Source organism: Pangasianodon hypophthalmus, chromosome 10 (assembly GCF_027358585.1).
Source record: "Pangasianodon hypophthalmus isolate fPanHyp1 chromosome 10, fPanHyp1.pri, whole genome shotgun sequence".
NCBI classification, from domain to species: Eukaryota; Metazoa; Chordata; class Actinopteri; order Siluriformes; family Pangasiidae; genus Pangasianodon; species Pangasianodon hypophthalmus.
Genome location: NC_069719.1, coordinates 7,122,082 through 7,143,463, shown reverse-complemented (window position 1 = coordinate 7,143,463; position 21,382 = coordinate 7,122,082). Strand labels below are relative to the sequence as shown.

At 36.9% G+C, this 21,382-nt stretch overlaps 1 protein-coding gene across 2 annotated transcripts in view; it reads right to left on the bottom strand.

Moving 5' to 3' along the window:
* Positions 1-21,382, bottom strand: part of alk (ALK receptor tyrosine kinase) — a 392,553-nt gene that overhangs the window by 130,823 nt on the left and 240,348 nt on the right. For both annotated transcript variants that reach the window (XM_034308266.2, XM_034308267.2), the window contains exon 4: positions 10,288-10,489. In XM_034308266.2, coding sequence (XP_034164157.2) covers positions 10,288-10,489 — 202 coding nt within the window. The remainder of the gene's footprint in view (positions 1-10,287; positions 10,490-21,382) is intronic.

The window sequence follows — 21,382 nt, the reverse complement described above, 5'->3', positions numbered from 1 at the left end:
TAGTCCACAAGAGAAAATAATAGCTGAATTTATAAAAATGACCCCGTTCAAAAGTTTACATCCCCTTGATTCTTAATACTGTGTTGTTACCTGAATGATCCACAGCTGTGTTTTTTTGTTTACTGATAGTTGTTCCTGAGTCCCTTGTTTGTCCTGAACAGTTAAACTGCCTGCTGTTCTTCAGAAAAATCCTTCAGGTCCCACAAATTCTTTGGTTTTTCAGCATTTTTGTGTATTTAAACCCTTTCCAACAACGACTGTTTGATTTTGAGATCCATCTTTTCACACTGAGGACAACTGAGGGACTCATATGCAACTATTACAGAGGGTTCAAATGCAGACAGATGCTCCAGAAGGAAGAACTATGCATTAAGAGCCGGGGGGTGAAAACTTTTTGAATTTGAAGATCAGGGTAAATTCAACTTATTTTGTCTTCTGGGAAACATGTAACTATCTTCTGTAGCCTCTGAAGAGTAGTACTAAGTGAAAAAATACAATATTTAGGCAAAATAAGAAAAATGTACACATCTCCATTCTGTTCAAAAGTTTTCACCCCCCAGCTCTTAATGCATTTTGAACAGGGTCATTTTTATAAATTCAGCTATTATTTTCTCTTGTAGACTATATGTAAACATCTTTTATGTGAAATATCTTATTCAGGTCAGCACTAAATAAACAATAACATGCATTTTGTATGATCCCTCTTATTTTGGTAAAATAATGAACATTTTGCGGATTCTGAAAGGGGGATGTAAACTTTTGACCTCAACTGTATATATACATACAACGTGTGTGTGTGCGTATGTGTGTGATTGAGTCCAGTTACGCATGATCAGTAATGAGCATGGAAATGAGTGTGTGTGTTGGGAACTGTAGTCCATGTAGGCCGTGTTTCTGTAGGCCACAAAGTAATGTAAAAACTGTTGTTCTTGGCGGCCTTGATTGTAAGACGTGATAGTATTATATCAACTGAACATCAAAATTGATAACTTTACATTTTTCACATGAACTCAGAAGACTTGTAAATATAAGGCTATACTCACTTTACCATATATCCAATACTACATAATTTTGTACTGAATATGTTTATGTTTATTTTTATTATTCCGAATACTCTTGCTTGCACATTCTATTTTTCTGGATTGCTGCTGTAATCTTTGGATTTCCCCTCTGGGATTACTTAAGAAAGTGATCTATCTATCTATCTATCTACCTATCTATCTATCTATCTATCTACCTACCTACCTACCTACCTACCTACCTATCTATCTATCAGCAGCCTATTTTGCCTGCTGAATCCTGTTGAAGTAAACTTGTATAAATGTTTATATAGGTTTATACTAGTATCCATAATGGGCTTATGTATCATGTAGCCCTGTTAACACTTCAGTCAAGTAAATGATTAAAAAAATTTTTAGAAAGGGAATTTTGTATTTGTTTTTTAAGGACATTGTGAATCACCTTGAACCTTTTTTAACAAAGAGAAACCCTTCTATATCGTGTTTTTCCCGAGTGTATTTATGGGTCTTTATGTTCCCAGATAATAGCTTCAGGTCAAAGCCTATATTTCAGAGATATAACATGCAGGATGAAGGAAGCAGGACATGGTAAATGGGTCTGAGAGTATGCAGGAAATGTACAAAGACTGAAAGACTCTGTTTAGAGAGATATTATAAAATCTATATGCTGAATTGTACGCAAACCAGAGAGAGAAAGCAACGAAAGTAATGCCAGCCTTGGGGGTTCAGCCAGATTCTGCCAGGTTAGTTTCTGTAATGGGGACCTTTAAGCTCAAGAGACGCCGAACCACTACTTCACTCTCATATATTCTACTGATGAAGCTTATAAGTCCTTTAAAGGTTTATGGAAGTGAATTATCGAGTTTTAAAAGTCCATAGCAGTCATATGGGTAGTCTATTAACCTTGGAACCTGCAAGCCGAAAGCGCCATTCCTGTCCAAACAATCTGGAACCATTCCATTCACACTGTCTCTGTGCTTGATCATAATGAAGCCATATCCATCATGTGGATCAGTCAGAATCCTGGAAGGAATATATGGCTAATAATAAAGAAGAAGACGTGTGATTGAGCACTGACAATTATTTAACCTTGGGAAAAAAATTATATGGCATTTTCTTTCTTCTATTGCTTCACAATTGCATCACATATGTTTAGATTTGGAACAAGTAAAGCCAATTCCACACATTGTGTGTATATTGTACTACCTCCTATTATAGTCAAGGAAAAGCTGGAGCAATGATAAAAATCCCCCTGAGAAAGGCTTTCACTCAGCCTCCCACTCCACCCTCGTCTACTCCACCAATTCCTGCCTTAAGACATAATGTATGTAGAGCTAGTAAAAATTGCTGTGTCGTACACAAAGGTTCCAGAGAAATATGTCATTTTTCGACAACTCCTTCATTAGCTGTGCTAGCAATGTGCTACTGAACCTGAAGTGAAACTTAAAATGGTTGATGATGTAATTGTCCAAATTATTGTTGGGTTCTTTTTATTAAGTAGACAAATAGATTTTTTATTGTCATCACAGCCATATACAGTACATGTACAGTAAACAATGAGATGAAATGGTGTTTCTCCTGGATCCAAGGTACAAAAGACATGTATGACATACACAGTGCTGACAGGATGTAAATAAAGTGCAACAGGAGCAAGCAGAATGCGGGTATGAGGAAACAGTGGTGGTGAGTACACAAAGGGGCAGTAGAGCCAAAAAAAACAACCCCCAAAACACAACACCACATTTAAACATGACTATATTACAGTAACCATAAGGTCCATAGCTGCGAATAGAATGAAAAATTTAGTATAAAGTGTCAGTGTGATTGTAACCTGGTGGTCACTGGTGGTGTAGCATCTAAGGCTCCCACACTCTCACTGCCACAACCGGGTTCAACTCCCAGGGAGGGAACCAACCCAACCACAGGGAGTGTACTCTTAGTACCGGTCCCAAGCCCGGATAAAATCGGAGGGTAAAACCTGTGCAAAATCAAGCAGCTGAAAGACCTTCACTTCTAATTCGCTTTGGATAAAAGCGTCCGATAAATGAATAAATGGAAACCTGAGAGGAATGCAGTTTAAGCGACAGTACAGTACTGTAATGAGCCAGTACAGTCAAAGTGTCAGTGTGCTGTAAAGTCAGTGCAGTAATGAACAAAGCAACATGTGCGTTATTATTGATTTCATTTGTCTGGAGGGTGTTACTTGGTGATTTGTGTGGAGGGGGCAGCACAGTGTTCAGGAGTCTGACAGCCTGGGGGTAGAAGCTGTTACCCAGTCTGGCAGTCCTTGAATGGAAGCTGCAGAACCTTCTTCTGGATAGAGGGGCAAATAGTTTGTGAGAGAGGTGGGAGGTATCACCCACAATGCTGGAAGACAATGTGGATGCTGTTTGAGTGAAAAATGTCCTGAGCAGAGGGTAGAGGCACACGGATGATGCGTTCAGCTGTCCGCACTATCCTGTGTAGGGTCTTGTGATTAGAGATGTTGCAATTCCCAAACCAGACAGTAATGAGGCTGGTTAGGACACTCTTTATTGGTGCCCCTGTAGAACATGATGTGGATGGGTGGGGGGTGTATTTGCCTTCTCTAGGCACCAGAGAAAATGCAGGTACTGCTCAGGTCTCATGGCCAGGGAGCTGGTGTTTGTTGTCAAGGTGAGGTCTTCTGTGATGTGAACACCAAGGAACATGGTGTGGTGCTCATCACTCTCTCCACTGTGGAGCCGATTACAACTTCAGGACATCCTGAAGTCAACAGTCATCCCTGCTGTTTTGTCAACATTTAGAGCCAGATTGTTGTTCTGGCACCAGACAATCCAGGAGGAGCCGATCCACCTCCTCTCTGTATGATGTCCCCTCACTGTCACTGATGAGGCCAACTAATGTGGTGTCATCAGCAAACTTGACTATGTGGTTTGAGCTGGATCTGGCAGTGCAGTCATAGGTGCAGTCATGGGTTACTTCTTCATGTTATTTCTCCTGTAGCAACAACTGGTTGTGTTTACTGCTACTGAAGTGTCTCACTACTGGAAAGGAGAAATCCTTCACTTTGATTGTGTGAAGGTGCTTGACTAAATGATCAGCCTTTTGGTCCTTTGGTTCTCCCGATGCACCGTTGATTGCATCTCTTGCAGGGAAAGCTATAAACTCCTCTGATGATGATCTAGGGCCTGTGATTTTAGTGGCTGTACTAATATATTTGCATGTAGAACATCTTGAATGATTACATGCTTCAGTACCAGTGATTTTATTTGGCAGACCATTTCATTCGCTTCTGACATGGTTCCTTAAAAAGGGGTAAAAATTCCTTGGGATGGTTTTGAGATTTTTATGTATAATTTAAGTATTTTAAAGCAGCTGAAGGTCAGCTTTAGGAATTTCCCACTCTCTGGTAATAAATGCTATTGCAAGCCATTTTGTACATGCATTAATCTCATGGCTGAATGTGTCAAGTCAATATACATTCAAAGAGAACGTCAAGCTGCCTCCCCAACCTAAAAAAAATCCACTACGCAGTATAGTAGTAATATAGAATAGTAGAAAATAACTTGTCAAAAATGCCACAACCCTGATGGTGTTAGCCCACCAGCAAAAACAAAGTGCAAGCAATATATACAGAGGGCAAGCAGATACATTGGATGAAGTACTCTTTCTACATATGATAGAGTTTGAAATACAAAAATACAGAGAAACACAGAAACACACAAACAGCACCTGTTAGTCACCACCCCGCTATCATAAGTTCTCTTGTAAACAGCTTCACAACTGGGTAACAATACAAATTCCACAATGAGGACGAATTGGCTGACTATCATTCACTACCTTCCTACTAAATTATACAATAAATAAATGCTTTACCTGTTCAACAAGAAAACCCCTACCACTCTTGAATCCATTTTCTTCTCATATTTTTATCTTGTCACTCACTCTGAATACCATTTGTCTCTTACCTGTCACCTTAATCAAACTTCTTTCATGCCTAGAGCTGTAGAGTGATGACATTTGATGGTGTACGATGCATTTTTTTCTGTTTTATACAACAACTACAAAAATCCTATGCGCTGTAGCTTACGTATAATTTCAACCACTACTACTAGCAGTATATTAACTCCAATCAGCTAGTGAAAATAGGTGCAAATAAGCAGCAACAGAAATGTACCATAATATAATTGAGTCCAATGTATTCAAATTAAAAGAATGCAGTGTATAAGTCGCTCTCTTCTGTGTGACTATACAACGACCTGGTGACCGCTAAAGCAACACAATTACACGATATTAGATTTTTATTTCATATATGCACTTACAGACAGTAGGTTGCAGGTTGTGTATAAAGTGTAGGATTTCGCTGGAAGGCAGACGTTGATTGTGAGCGAACAAATTGAGAAATATACAAACTTCCTGAATCACACATGGGCTTAGTAAAACCAATTTTAAAGGTCTTAAGGGTTTAGTGATATATCATTAAGGCTTAAAAATGAATTTAGACGCATTAATTCCACATTCTTGAGTAAGCACCTTAATCGTTAGAGGGATCTAATATATGAAGATTAGATTGAATAGAGAAATAAAACCACATGCAATAAACAGAGTAAATATTCTCACTGGAGTCCTACCATGTTAACTCATGAATACAGTACCATTTGCTACTCCTCGCTTCATCCATATTCCCACAGTGGACATCATTGCAGACATAAGCACTTATGCAGGATTCTGTCTTTAACAGACTCATGTATACTTTCTATTTTTGACCTTTGACGCTAAGTACTCAGTGGGGATTTAATACCTCTGTCTCTAAATGCTGTTGCATTTGTGTGTTAGCTGCTGGGAATAAATGTCAGGCTAATCTTATGACACAGAATTTCGCAGTACGGCCACATCTTAGCTGCTCAGGTGCTGAGGTGTTCTCCGCTTTGTGGCACATATAATCCCCGATGTGAGAACAGCCTCCAAGGGGTTTCTATTTACATATATACTTCATTTTGCCTGTCTAATGCCTATTTCACAATGTTGTGAATCATCTGAATCATGCTATAGCATAGAAAGTTAACTGGAAGCTTTCCAGGAACTTCACAGACTAGAATTTTTTGGAGAGGCAAATTTGAGAAGCATATTAGGTGCCATTTAGGCTAATATTTAAACTTAATTGCATTGCACGTTCAATACTTTTCCTCACACATACAATGTGTGCATATTCATATTAAATGCTTTTACATGTACTACTTTCTTAAATGCATACGAGTGATTCCATGACTAGGATACGATTTAGCCCTTGTAACTCTTAAAATTGATTTTTTAAAAATCATTTTCAACAATGAATCTAAGAAAATATGCATTTAATCATTCAAAAAAATTGATAACCAATCTCAGGCAATAATCTCTCATTTTACAAGAATCTGTTGCTGAAGATGGCTGCATTTTGCTCTTGAATGAGTAACTGAATTGAAAGTAACAGGGCTGAGGGGTTTGCTTTAGGACAGAATTAGCAAATGTTTAAAAAAAAAAAAAAAAAAAAAAGAAGTGGTTAACTAGCATCCATTCTAATAGCATGAAGACATTAAACATATTTTAATTATTTACTCTTTTTTTTTCTATTTTCCTCATTAGTGAGCTCATCAGTCAATAACACAATATTATTAAAAATTAAGAAATAAATGATTAAGCAAGCTAAGCAAGCTCTATCTATCTAGACTTCCAACAAGAGCACATTTAAGAAATGCTCACCTTTTCTTTCTTTTTTTCTTTTTTTTTTTTGAAGCTGTATCACATCACCATTATGTGATTAATACAAACATTATACCATGGTATCATGAGGTTTTAACATAAGTCAGTCAGCCAAGTGCCAAAATCTGTCAGAAGGTATTTTTTTTTACCTGTTGCAAGTGTTATGAATATTGCCTTTAAAATGTGAACATCTCAAAGTATGTTATGTGAATGTTATGAGAAACAAATTCTGAATGTGAGATGTAAAGCAAGTAAACATCAGAGCTGCAAGAAGTAAATGTGATAGTATCTAAAAGTTAAAAATCCAAAATGGCCGACTTCCTGTTGGGCGGAGCTAATGATTGTCAGTGTGAAAATTGTTCGGGTCAATGAGAACAGTATGTGAACTGAGATTTGTACATATACGTACAAGTATGTATGAAATATGCACTAAGTTTATGTACTGTGTAAAAGGGGGCACTGCAGAAACTCCCCACCATGCACCCTTTGCCCGGGCCTAATGGTCCACGACTCTGACATGTGTGCCAAATTTCACAAGTTTTTGAGCATGCTAAGCTCCCCAAAAGCCCCAGAAACCTAATAAACAAACAAAACAAACAAACAAACAAACAAACAAACAAATAAATAAATAAATAATAATAATAATCCTTAGGAAAACAATAAGGCCCTTCACACTTTCAGTGCTTGGGCCCTAATGAGCTAGCCAGTACTTAGAATCATGAAATAGGCAAATAGTTGATCTACAAATGAGCTCTGTATGAGCCTTGAAATATATTAAATATAGAAGTAACATATGAGAGTTTTGTATATAACATGAGAGATAAAACTAATAAAATCTCAGTTAAATCTAGCAAATATGTCGGTAATTTATGTGCATTGTGACAAGTACAACTATCACGCAAAAGCAGCCAATATCACACAAGTATGTCCAGGAAAAAAATTTTGTTGTGATGCGCTTGGACTGGAAAGTCTTTTTCCCTGTTCAGTGCATTAAGTGAAATATGGCCAAAATAGAGAGATGAGAGCATACAAAGAGACTGCAACTCAGCTGAGCTATTTTTGCCAGCTTTTTCTTCTGTTTTTCACTGTGTGCACTGAGCTGCTTGCCCCTTTGGGGAGGAGGGATGTGGAGTAGGCGGGAAACTGCTGCTGACTACAAATGAGTACAGCAGGCTTCACTCTGATCCCATCAGCGACACTCTATAAACACACTTTTCCCCAGACACAAAACTGAAACATGTAATGAAGCACATGATACACAGTTCTACAATGTACATGATCACGTACATTAATAAAGAATTGTGTAGTGCAATTTAGATACCTTAACAAATTGTAAAAGAGGTGGAAAGAGGATCGTCTTTAGACTAAAACCAGAGCATCGAACCCTGCTTCATGAGACTCAACACCATGTCTTCCTTTTACAGTCCCCTAAATTGAAGGCATTACGCAGAGTACACATACCAAAATAGGTAGTAGGTAGAAATACTGCATGTCACAATACAACACGCTTAAACAGGGAAGTGAATAGATTGAAATCTTAAAGTCTAGCCAAGCTATCCAGGCTAAAAAGCCAGTTTAATTGTCAATATTACTTAAAACATTCTTTTCTATTACTGGCTGCCTGTTTCCTATTTATCATTTTGCTAAACCTAACATGTTCCATTTGAAAAACAGAATCAGGGTCTCATTTATCAATCATATGTGCACATAGTTTTGTATGTATAGCCATAAAATCATCCTTTTATAGGGAAGTTGTGTACCATATAGGGCAATTTGGTGTGTTTTGTTATGTAAATGCGGTGTTTTTGTGCATATAGCCCTAAAATCACCCCTTTAAAGGGAAGATGTTTACCATATATGGTGATTTGGGGCAGTACTTTATGTAAATGAGGGGTTTTGTGCACATAGCTCAAAAATCACCCTTTTAAAGGGAAGATGTTTACTTACAAAAAAGATCAAATCTAGAAGCCTTAAGGGTTCTTCTGTTGTCCCCATGGGGAACCTTTAGAAGTTCTATGTAGAACTCTACAACCGATTGTTTCCCTATTACACAGGTTCTGAGCCCTGGTTCTGGAGTACTCCCAGTTCTACACATTTTAGTGTTTTTTCTGCTCCCAACACAGTTGATTTAACAAATCAGCTAATTATCAATTGAAGTGGGTGTGTTAGAGCAGGGAAAACACTAAAATGTGCAGAATAGGGGGTTCTCTAAGACCAGGGCTGCAAATCTATGTCATATGAGAAAGGGTTCTCAAGTAGAACGTTTTTGTAGAAACCTAAGAACCTTTATATAAAGAAGCCCTTGTAGAAACCTTTTCCAAAGAGTGTATAATAAAACCATACTGCGGATCTTCACTTTGTCTTACAGGCCATCTCTAAGACTCCATGGATTTATATATAAGAATTACAGTGATAGTAAATCTAATTTCAAATAGACTGCCCTTTTAGGTTTTGCAAAATGAATTACTTTTTTGTTCTTAATACCTAGGACAGTACTGGAGTGATGGAACACAATTCTTCAAAAGATACGATTCATATCATTTTCATTCTCATCAATCCATGTGACCCTTTTGCGCTGGGGATAGGGGCAGGGTCACCTGGCCGTATACATATAGCTTCAACCCTATAGAGGGTTACAACTTTATGGCTCAATAGCTTAAAATGATAGAACTATCAGAGAAAACATTATAAAGGTCTTGGTCTTTGCATTTCTTTGGCCTGGAATCCAAATTCCATGAAAAATCAGCTTATAGTTGTGCCACATCTGACCCCCTAATAAGCTTGCTAGCTTACAGTATATGGCCAAATGTATGTGACACCTGACTATCACACCCATTTGTGGGCGTCTACCAAATATTTCCCAAAACGTTGGAAGCACACAATTGTATAGACTGTCTTTGTATGCTGTAGCTTCTCACTCAACATCAGAACCTGAACTCACTCACATATGCTCTTGTAGCTGAATGGGCACAAATACCCACAGTTCCCAAATCTAGTGGAAAGCCTTCCCAGAAGAGTGGAGGTTATTATAACAGCAAAGGGAGACCAACTCCATATTAATGCCCATGGTTTTTCAAATGGGATGTTCAACGAGCACATATGAGAGTGATAGTCAGGTGTCCACATACAATTTTGGTCATATACTGTATGCCTATAGACTCAACCATTTTTGGCTGGAATCATCTGTAGATATTTATCAAAAATCCAAACATCTGGCAGAGTGTGATCCAGGGTATAGATGATGAATGCTTGACTAATCAGAAATAATGGCCACAGCAGGACGGATGTTACAACTTCTAAACACTTCTCCCTATAGATCTTCATAAAGCATGGCTTGACACATGTGCATGCTGTTTCCCAAGAAGTAAATCCAAAAAGAATTCAAAACCTAAAGTGAAAATAAATAAATAAATAAAATAAAATAAATCAATTGCACTGAATAAGCCAATGCTGACTTGTATTGTGAATTCTGGCCATTTCAGTTTCATAGTTCAGATAGTGAGCATAGTACAGCCTGAGTAGAAGTTTGGGATGCTGGGAAACTCACCCTGTAATGTGGGGAGGCTCGGTGGTCAGAAGAACCAGTGGTGGTTTGTCTCTCTCAATGAGCCATACTTTGTAGCGCCCTTTTTGCCTAGGGTGCAGAAATACAGTCACGTCCAACCCACAGGGTCGATGGATAGAACGAAGCCACGGACTGAGAATCCACGGTCCTCCCACAGCCGAGCCGTTCACTACCACAAAGCGACCTGAAAATAAAACAGCAAAACGTTAAATGAATGCATCTATTAATGAAAGCCTTTCATAATAGATTTTCTTTTTTATTTCGAAAGGATCTATGTGTTTGCTGGAGGCGTCTCAAGAGAATGCCTCACTCTGGACTACTGGTGAATCCAAATATGAAACCTGGAGCTGAAACACCGATATTTGCACAGGAAGCCCAAGACATGACTATGAGGAAAATGACAACACCAAAAAAACTGTAAGAAAGAAATAATGAAAGAGAGGGGAGAAATCAAAGCTCTCTCCGTGGGCTTTGATTTACAGCTCTCTCTCTCTCTCTCTGTCTCTCTCCGATATATATTCAGCTCCTTCAATCAGTAACTTTTTTACAGAGAGTGGGGGGAGAAGAAAGGCAAAAGGGCAGCAAGGCCTTCCTTTGAAGGGAAGAGAAATAGAAACATCATCACCAGAGACAAGAAATATCCAAATGCCCCATTACAAGGCTGTATCTTTTTTTTTCCCATCAGGATTCATATCAATCATTATAGAACTGCAGCTTTCTCTTTCTCACCACAAAATCAGCAGTTACTCTTCTGAAATTTAGAGGACTTTCATCTTTCATTCATATTTTGTTTTAGTCTAACTGGAGCCTCCCGGTTCTCCGGTTTCCTCCCACCTCCCAATCTAAACTGCCCCTAGGTGTGAAGAGGTTCAAATTCAGACTAATGCTTGCATAAACCTCACAGCTATCTAGAAATGCAAACAAGAAGTCATTGGATTATGAGCATAATAATTACTGTTCTTACAGTGGAGCACAATAAGTGTTCATTTGTTTTTGTTATTTAATATATATCCAGTACATAAAATCCTCTTCAAATAAAAAAAAACCCTAATGTCTTTTGAATTTGGAGTTATAAATATGAACAAAAAAGTATTTAAAAGCATAAAAAGTATATTTTAAAAGGGAATTACTGGGGAAGAATGTATTCAGACACCACAAAGTACATTGTGAATATTAGTACTTTGTTGCAAAACTGTTGTTGGCAATTACAGCTATGAAATCTACAGTAAGAAATAATCGTCTTCAACTCCCCAAGGTTATGTGGGTTCCTCTGATGGACTCAAAGTCCTCCACAAATTATGAATGCAATTCAGGAGATTGGCTAGCCAAGGCCTTCTTGAGTTATTTTGGCTGTATGTTCAGGGTTGTTGTCTTGTTGAAATGTCCATCTTCTCCCCAGATTCAGTTTCTTGGCTGATGAGATTAAATTCTCCTCTAATACAGCCTGGTACATCGCTCCTTTCATGTGTCTTTCGATGATGTGTATTGCCCCAGTACTGTTTGAAGAATTCTATATTTGTTTCATCTGAGCAGAGTATATTGTTCCAAAGAGTTCTGATATGTCTAAATGCTTTTCTGTGCATCTCTATGCTTCTTTTTTAACAGAGGTGTTTTGCATGCGGTGCAGTAGTGGAGATTATTGCAGTGCAGTTCATTGCTTATGGTTCTCTGTGTAACTGATGTTCTTGCTGCTCTCAGGTCGTCCTGCAGGCTTCTCTCTTAACTTCATTATCATTAGTCTGAGATCACGTTGTGAAATCTTGCATGGCGCACCTGTTCGAGGATGATTAGTTGTGATTCCATGAACTTTCCACCTGCATTTTCAAACCAATTGTACTGACAGGGAAGTTTAAGGACTTCCTTTATGGCTCTGAAGCTTTTTCCATTCGAGAGGTGTTTAATAAAGTTATACTTGAGAACCTGCTCCTTCGCCTTCCCTATGATTGCTACTTTGTTGTGTGAAATCTTCCTAACCAATGGCAATGTCCTTTATAATGACCAAGTGCAATTTGCATTTTCTTACAAAATGATATATTTTTATGTAACCTTGCACACTGGAACTCATTATTCAGGAGAAAATCAGGGTTTGAGAGACAAAATAGTTTCTGTGTAAAATTCTGTGCAAATGTGACATTTAGAACTGTGAAAAGGTTTTATGTAAAATCCTACAACAGTATTTCCCAATCACAGATTGTGTGTGCAGAATCCATCTAAGGAAACTGAGAACACTTCACTATCCAAACCACCTATCTTGTAGTTATCAAGAAATTTAAATAGTAGTACTCAGTTTGACTCAGAAACAGCAGATCAGAACACTACAAACTTGAATGTCCATGGTTTTGGGACGAAAAAAAAAAAGTGTGCATGAAAGTATTTTACACACCAATTTCTTCAGTCCAGATTCCACAAATGAGGCCAATTTGTGAATCTTTGTGAATCTACATTTAGCCATTTAAATGCCGACTTTTAAATATGACATGGTGGGATTCTCAATTTGGTAGGTTAACATAGTGCGACAAAAAATAAGAAATACTAAATCCAGAGATACAAAAGTGGCTGAATTAAAATGCTGTCTGAAATGCCCCAGGGAACTAGGGGAAAGGTAGCCTTAATTGTACCTTCATCAAAAAGAGTTTTTCCACTTTTATTATGATTTTCTCGGGTTGGCTCTTATTTCTACTTGCTGCTAAATGCTGGAGCTCATTATAGACCAAGGTTCTATGTGCATGATTCACAATACACTCCAGAGAGTCTGTCAGCAGAAGTGTGAGGGTATTTTTACAGGAAGTTCCACATCCTATACAATTCTATAGACACGCTGGCTACACAAAGCACTTCATGCACATAAACACGAGATCCTATTAAAGCTTTTAGAAAAGTCCTCTTATTACATCAAGAACAAACTAGCCACTGTAAATAATTAGCAGAAGAATCTTAAGCCTTAAAATAACTTGAAGGGACACTTAAAATACACAAGTTGAACATTGTAAAAAAAAAAAAGACTAGGCAATGTTTTTGAAATCTTGAACTCTCCAGTTACAGTGAGCCTGTGCCCTGTGTACACTGTGGTAGCCTCTACTTCCTGTTCCTGGCTGACAGGAGTAGAACCCGATGTGGTCTTCTGAACTTTAACTCACCCGCCTCAAAGTTTAATGTGCTGTGCATTCTGAGATGCTTTTCTACTCACTATGGTTGTAAAGAGTGGTTATTTGAGTTACCGTAGACTTCCTGTCAACTCTTCGGCCATTCTCCTCTGACCTCTCTTGTCAAGACGTCATTTCTGCCTAAAGACCTGTCGCTCACTGGATTTTTTATTTATTTATTTATTTTTCTGTGCACCATTCTGTGTCAACTCTGTGTAGAGATTGTTGTGCATGAAAATCACAGGAGATCAGCAATTTCTGAAATACTCAAACCAGCTCATCTGGCACCAACCACCATGCCATGGTCAAAATCACTGAGATCACATTTATTTCCCCATTCTGATGTTTGATGTGAGCATTACGTAAATCTCTTGACCTGTTTCTGCATGATTCTATGCACTATGATGCTTCCACATGATTGGCTGACTAGATAATTGCATGAATGAGCAGGGGTACAGGTGTTCTTAAAATTGACCAGTGAGTGTAAATATGTAGATTTTAGGGATGCAACCAAATATGAACGCATTACTTGGAATAAACAGATACAAATACAGATTGAAATCTCAGGATGCAGACCATGTTTGTTAAACTTTTCCAGAGTTTCTGGGAGTATAGTGCTAAGAGTTCATATTTAATTTAAAAAAATTTCCAGTGTAGGCCACAGACATTTGAGTTTTAAATCAGAATAGAGATACAGGTACAGACATTCGAAGCACTAATTAGATATAGAAAGTGGCAATGCATTACACCCCTACTAGATAACCTGGGACCTATGATATTTTATTTTCACCAACAAAGCAAGTCAGCATTAGCAAGTCTACATTTCCACAAGTTGCCTTTCTGAAGAGCCTGACCTCAGACCTTGTGAGAAATGTGTACATGAACCCCATCCATAACCTTGATCTTACCATTTGTATCTTTTCATAATGCTGCGAATTATTAGGAATTTGCAAGTGTGAGACCATCTTAACTGGGATAGAACAATCTTTAAATTCTGATGATATTTCTCACGGCAAATCACAGCAAATCCTTTGAAATCCATGCACGTTTATCATAAAGTAGGAAGTAAATTACTTACATCCTATCAGTCCCGCCAAGTGCTACAAGACCATTTGCATCCTGACTGATAGTTACAGTGGAAAAGACTAATCACCAGCAGGAATGCATACCTTCTCATTCCCATGCACCATTACAAATTTAATCAGCGCAAAGCTTTGACTTGACAGAATGCCAAAAAAAAAGTTCCAGTGTTTGCAAGCATTGATTTTTTTTTTCTGCACAGAAAAAACAGGTAAAACGCTAGATTGAAAATTAAGAACTGAAGTATATTTTCCCAAACATGAGGCATCCATTGTAACGAGTATATCTTTAAATCTTTATACCTTTAAGTATATGTTTACATTTAATTTATCATTAGCCATGTTTTAATTGTAGATCACAGCATGTTACTAAACTAGGTTTGAATTTGTTGGGGAACAATTAAGCGAGGGAAAAACAAATTTAAAGCTAAAAGCATGACTAAACAGCCCCACACAAACAACTCCCTCTAGTGAACCTAAAGAAATATCTTAAAACATCCTAAACCGTGAAGTTATTTGCAAGTAAAAGCGCAAATTAATTGCATTTTCTTTTAGAAACATTCAGAAGCCTTTGTCATTGCCTGAGGAAATGGATAAAGCACTCAGCCTAGACAAAACAAGCCATGTACAAGGTTTTATTGCAATAAAAGTAATTTGCACGCTGAAACGCCAAGTGAAACTGTTTTTTTTTTTTCTAAAGAGCAACAACATGTATTGTCAGAGCCTTACTGAGGAGAAGATTACTGCATTTCTTTCACCTGGAGAACAATATTTAACAATCTGGATGGCAACAGGAATAAATGATAAACTTTTGCATGTGAGATAAAATATAAGTAAGGCATAAAATATAAAGGAAAATAATCAACGGTGGTGTAGTGTGATGCCTTTACCATCCCAAAGTTATATTATTTTTCTATTACAGCATGTCATGAAGCATTTTATAGTTCTTATACATTAAAAAAAACCCACTGAATTTACTTAATTCAGATGCATACATTGGTTCTACATGAGTGAACTGAGTTATTAACATAATTTGTTTTCTTGATTTGATCATGTATTTTCAAAGCCCTGAAAAAATAAAGCCCTGCGCTCTCCCCCGAGGTCAGGATCAAATCCAGGTCGCTGCCATTGTGAACTGCAACAAATCATGTTTGGATGAGAAACTAAATATTTAAACTATACGTAAACTATATGTAATATGTTCTCTTAAATCTGACCAACAACATACTCCATTTTTTCATATTTCCATTTTTTTCAGTGTACACTGACTTTATATATTTTATTTATTAATGAACAACTATTTCTTGAAATTAACGAGACAAAAAATTTCATGTTACCAAGAAAATCCAAAGTCGTCCATTCTGAAGACACGCAAGTAGTAACAGCTTTACATCAAACTGTTACAAAGGACTGACACTGGAGACTCCTTCCAAAACAAGCCATAGATAAATATAGAAAATAGAAATAGAAAATATAGATAAATAGATGTCTCCTCGTAGAAAAAAATCACCATATCAACAATTACATATGTTTGTAAAAAATAACTATTGAAAAGCAGCTAGTGTTTCCTTCACAATTAATTGAAGGAAATGCAGAAAGGGATGAGCACAAGCCAATAATCCCCCTGCGTATAGTGACATCATAGAAGATGACTCTTGATTTAATTTAAACCTGTGATGGGTTACAGTGCCAATACCTTTGCACTTGGAATGACCAGGTCATTTTAACTATTAGAAGTCCACGGAATTCTCTAGACAGATTTTTGTCTTTTTGCTATACATCCACAGTTACCCTTATTAAACACCAAGATACCAGTAGCATCTATTACTCATTAATTTAGTCACGCATTAATTCTTTTTTCTCCCCTCCATTTTGTGAAACACTCAACTTCAACTTCAACTTTATTATCCCTCTAGGGGAAGCTACGTACAGTTGCAGCAAAGTGCCATGCCATAACCACATCAATACAAAATTTTAGTATTAAAAAATTCAAATACGGTACAAATACAAAGACATAACGATGCATACGATACAAATTAAAAAATGCAAGTTACATAATATAAGATCACCAAATTTTTCTTTGAATAAATTATCTGTCATCAGAGCAAGTAGAATTCAATAACCCAGTGGCCACAGCCACAAAGGAGTCTTTAATTCTTTTAGTCCTACCTTTTGATACTCTAAAGCGACGGCCTGAGGACAACATCCGAAACTCATTGCATAAGGGATGATCCAAATTACAAAGAATGACTTGGGCCTTCCTCAGAACATGCATATGAAATATGTCAGTAGGACAAGTCTGTTCCTCTCCAATAATTTTTTACAAGGCTGGCTAATCTATTCTTGTTTGACAAGGTAAGAGTTCTTTATCAGGCCACAATACAAAAAGAAAATACAGATTCAATACAGATTCAATACAGACTCGCAATGTTTAACTTCCTTAAAAGGACACTCTTTGTTGAACCTTTTTACAAACAGCCGTAGCATTGGATTCAAAACTCAATTTGCTGTCAATCACCACTCCTAAATACTTACAACTTTCAACCAATTCAATGTCCGAGCTTTTTACTGTAGTCAGCAAAGGGCTAGCTGGTGACCTCCTTAAGTCAATCACCATGTCCTTTATTTTTGTAACATTTAACTGAAGAAAAAATTGACTACACCATGACACAATATTATCCACCACAGGACCACGCCTCCTGATACCGGAGAAGATGTACAATCACTGAGTCATCATGTACAATCACATCAACATACAATCACATCAACATGTGAATGATTTAGAGATAAACGTTATGTATAAATGTTATCCATAAAACAAATGCAGGATCAGGTGAAAGTTCAGAATCCCCACAGATCTCAGATCTCTTGTTTCTATCAGCTAAGAGCAAGCAGTAATTAATCTAAAAATTACAACATGCATCTGCATGAGGGTTAACAAAACAAAAACTGATTAAATTATGCTTTAGATCTGAACCATTATTTTAAAAGTGCACTAAATTATTACTAGAAATACCCTTTCATATACGCTTATAAAGATCTTTCTCAAATGCAGCCATGTGTTAGTCCAACAGAACTGTAAAAGAAACATACTTTCTGTATGTTTGGATATCTTTTAAAAACCCATTTATATTAAAAGGCAGAATGCTGTGTGTCTTCTAAAGATATGAAGGAATGAATCTCATAAGAAGCTCTACTGTGTGGTCATGCTGATTAAGCTGATCACACTACACTGTTTTATCTTCCTGCTCTGGGAGTCCTCAACACCTGTTTGTTTGATTCATCTTTGCTACCTTTTTTGTTTCCCAGATTCAGTGCCTGACACCAGGAACCTTTGATCTCCATCTGTTTCTGTGATGTCCGAAACAAAAGGCCATGTCAAGCACAACAAAGAACGGCAAAGGAACAGCAGCAAAAAAGCACCAAAAGACACTCTCGACTCTCCAGTCTCCAGTGCTGAGATAAAAAAGTCATGTAGTATCAGAGCAAACAACTAACTGAATGCCTATGGGACATCATGTTCAAAGCTTTTCTCTCTCTAATGCTCCATGAGACAGCACTACCAACACAAGTACTGTGTGTTACACATTCTCTGGGAATCTGTGTGAGACAATAACTCACTGCAACAGAGACGATTTTCATCCTGAATGTAGCCATACTGTTAGACATTAGCGCTACTGGGCCATTCAATCCAGCTCTGAAAGGAGATTATTAGTGTTGATAATAATTGATGAGAAGAAGACAATTTTTATATTATATTATATTATATTATATTATATTATATTATATTATATTATATTATATTATAGTATATTATATTATATTATATTATATTATATTATATTATATTATATTATTAATAGCTAGGTACCTATTGATGAATTCTTACAATTTTACAATAAATAAAATTTATTGTAAATTGTTTTTAAAATATGTATATGAAATATGTGTAAAAAAATTACAAATTTTGTTGATGAAAGTGCTGCAAACTCATCAAAATACTACTGAATATCCTGTGTAAAAATTGCAGATTGTTTTTTTTTTTTAATTTGTTATTATTTTCCAGATTGTTTAGACCCTACATAGCAATCCAAAATTTTAACACAACTTTATTTAATTGCAGAATTTTCTCTCTCTCTCGATGCATGGAAGCACTTCTGTAATCATGCTGGACAAGGACGACTTTCAAATGGCATAAGAGTAAATGTAAATTGTGTCGTAATGTATCGTTACATCCCTAATATTTATTGATTTACTTACTTTGCTTACTTTACCTTACTTACTTACTTTTCACGCATTTTCACGTAAAACATTTCTGACTAGTATTAACAAATTCCCTGTTAAAAATTGGCACGAACACCATTCTCAGTATTTTGGGGGAAAGGAGGGATTGTAATCAGGAGTTAAATAAAGAGCTGTGTCTTTGTAATTATAAGGTCATTTTATACATTAGATGTTAGAAGTCCACAGAATGGGACTGATTTTTATCTTTTGCTATACATTTACATATACTTGTTTAACGCCAGAATATGTACTAATGGTATTCATTCATTCATTCATTCATTCATCCATCCATCCATTCCTTCATTCACTCTTTATTAATGACAAGCTATAAATTTGTTTAAACTTTTTTTCGTCAAGTTGAAGAAAATTTGAGATTTCTATTTAGACCCTGTTTAGACCCTACATAGTAACTAAATCAGTTTTTTATGCACAGCTTCTATCTATCTATCTATCTATCTATCTATCTAATCATTCACATTCACGTCAATTACAGACAGTGGCATCAGAAAAGCAGCCTGTTTTAGTCATCCTGTTCCTCATATCCCTTGGGTGAGACAGCTGTCCATTGGTGTGTATGCAGCTGGTGGTTCTGCGAGCTAACAGGTTGTAAAGCTCTGTGGATCGTGCAGCACTGGTTGTGCCTGTAGCTAAAATAACACGTTGTGAGGAAGCTGTTTATTGTTGTCTCCCTTAAAAGCTGGCTGAGAGTCTTTGTGTTGAGATCAGTGAGACTCCGGTCCACTGAGACTGCTTTTATAGGAATCTGTTTTCAGGCGCAAGAGGTTGATAATGGTAGAACATCGCATTTCCACTTTTATGGTTATTTGCCCAAATGTCAGAGTACATAGGCTCTGTCATGTTCAAGGGGATGCTAGCATGAGAATAGGCTGCATGAGTGAATAGTACCAGCATCGAGGCTCAGTAAATGATATGAGCATCAAATCAAGAGCTGTGCATTGTCCTTAATGCCATTCTTATGATTTCCTTAATGACATCCTTATCCTTGTGTGATCCATAATGACAGGGTAGATGCAGGGGCAGATTTATTGTATAAATCACAGGCAGACAGAACTGAAGGGCAGTTTCTGCGGTGAAGGGCAAAAACGCTGAAGAGGCAATATTTCAGGCAAACAAACTGAACTTGGCTAAACTCAATAACTAGCCAAAAAAAAGAGAGTCAAAATCAAGCAAGCAAATTCAATCAAACAATACTAATAAGCCTCATTAACATCACTGATATGTTAATTATGAAAAGCAGGAGCAGGAGCAGGATTTTTAAATGAGAACATGTGAACAGATTGGAGATTGTGAATGGAGATAGTGTCGTGTGATGTGGCCATTAGTGTTTTTTTGAAATATGTTTCTTCAGATTAGTTATGGGCAAGAGTAAATGGCTATTTGAGAAGTTGTTAAGTAATTACCAAATCATTTATCTTCAATAACTGCTTTATTGCATTCAAGTGCATCCGGAGCCAGTTCTTGGAACACTGGGTTATGATGTGGGAATACACCCTGGACACATATATTCACACACTCATTCACAATTATGGGCAGTTTAGCGTAGCCAATCCACCTGCTGGCATGTTTTTGGGAGGTGGGAGGAAAGTCAAGAGCCTGGATGAAAGCAACTCGGGAACGCTGTACAGAGAGTAACCCGAGCTCAGCATCGAACCAGTGACTCCAGAGCTACCAAAGTAATTAATAAAATTGGACATGAGATTCTGCTTTTGTTTAGATACAAACATGAAAATAATGCTTTTGTTGAGCATGGGACAAGTTTTTGTCTGAAGTAATGCATCAAAACAAAGGCAACTGTGGCATTCCAACAATTTTAGTGAAACTAAAGAGAAAAAAAAATCATTCTAGGAGACTCTATGTCTTTGTACGATGATATTTATGGGTGCTGTCACAGTAGATGGAGGAGGGAGACTAGGGTCATATCCACCTAATCTAACACAGTTTTCTTCCCAGAGTTCCAAGAAGTTCGGTAAGTTATTTTGTTACATTAATTACATTTTACAATATACAATATAGAAATATTTCAGTGCTTAATTAATGCTGCTGGTGTATTTCACTACTAAACTAAGTAGAGCAAAGAGTCTGTGAATCCTTACAATAAAAAAAAAAAAAAAACATTCTTTTGTTACTGTGGGAAATGAACACTGGAAAGTTTGTGAAATCATATTAAACAGTTATGATATTTGGTCATCAGTCACTAACTTACTCTTCCATTCATTCCCCAATAAACAATGACAAATGACAAATGGATTTACTTCAGTCACATCCTGAAGTAGAAAGGGTTTGTGATGCAATTCATCACCCTGATGCTGTTAGCGTTATTAATGTCTGCTGATATAGACTCACTGCACAGAGAATTACATTTACATTTTCTGCTTAATTTTGATTCTATGGATCAAAAGATTTCAATTTCACCCCTGTCATCTGCTTACAATTTTTCATATTTCATAATTGTCACAATTTTTTTTTGTTTGTTTTGTTTTGTGCGTGTGTGTGTGTGTGTGAGCGTGTATATGCACATGTGCATATGCACGTGTGAGTAAAAAAACATTC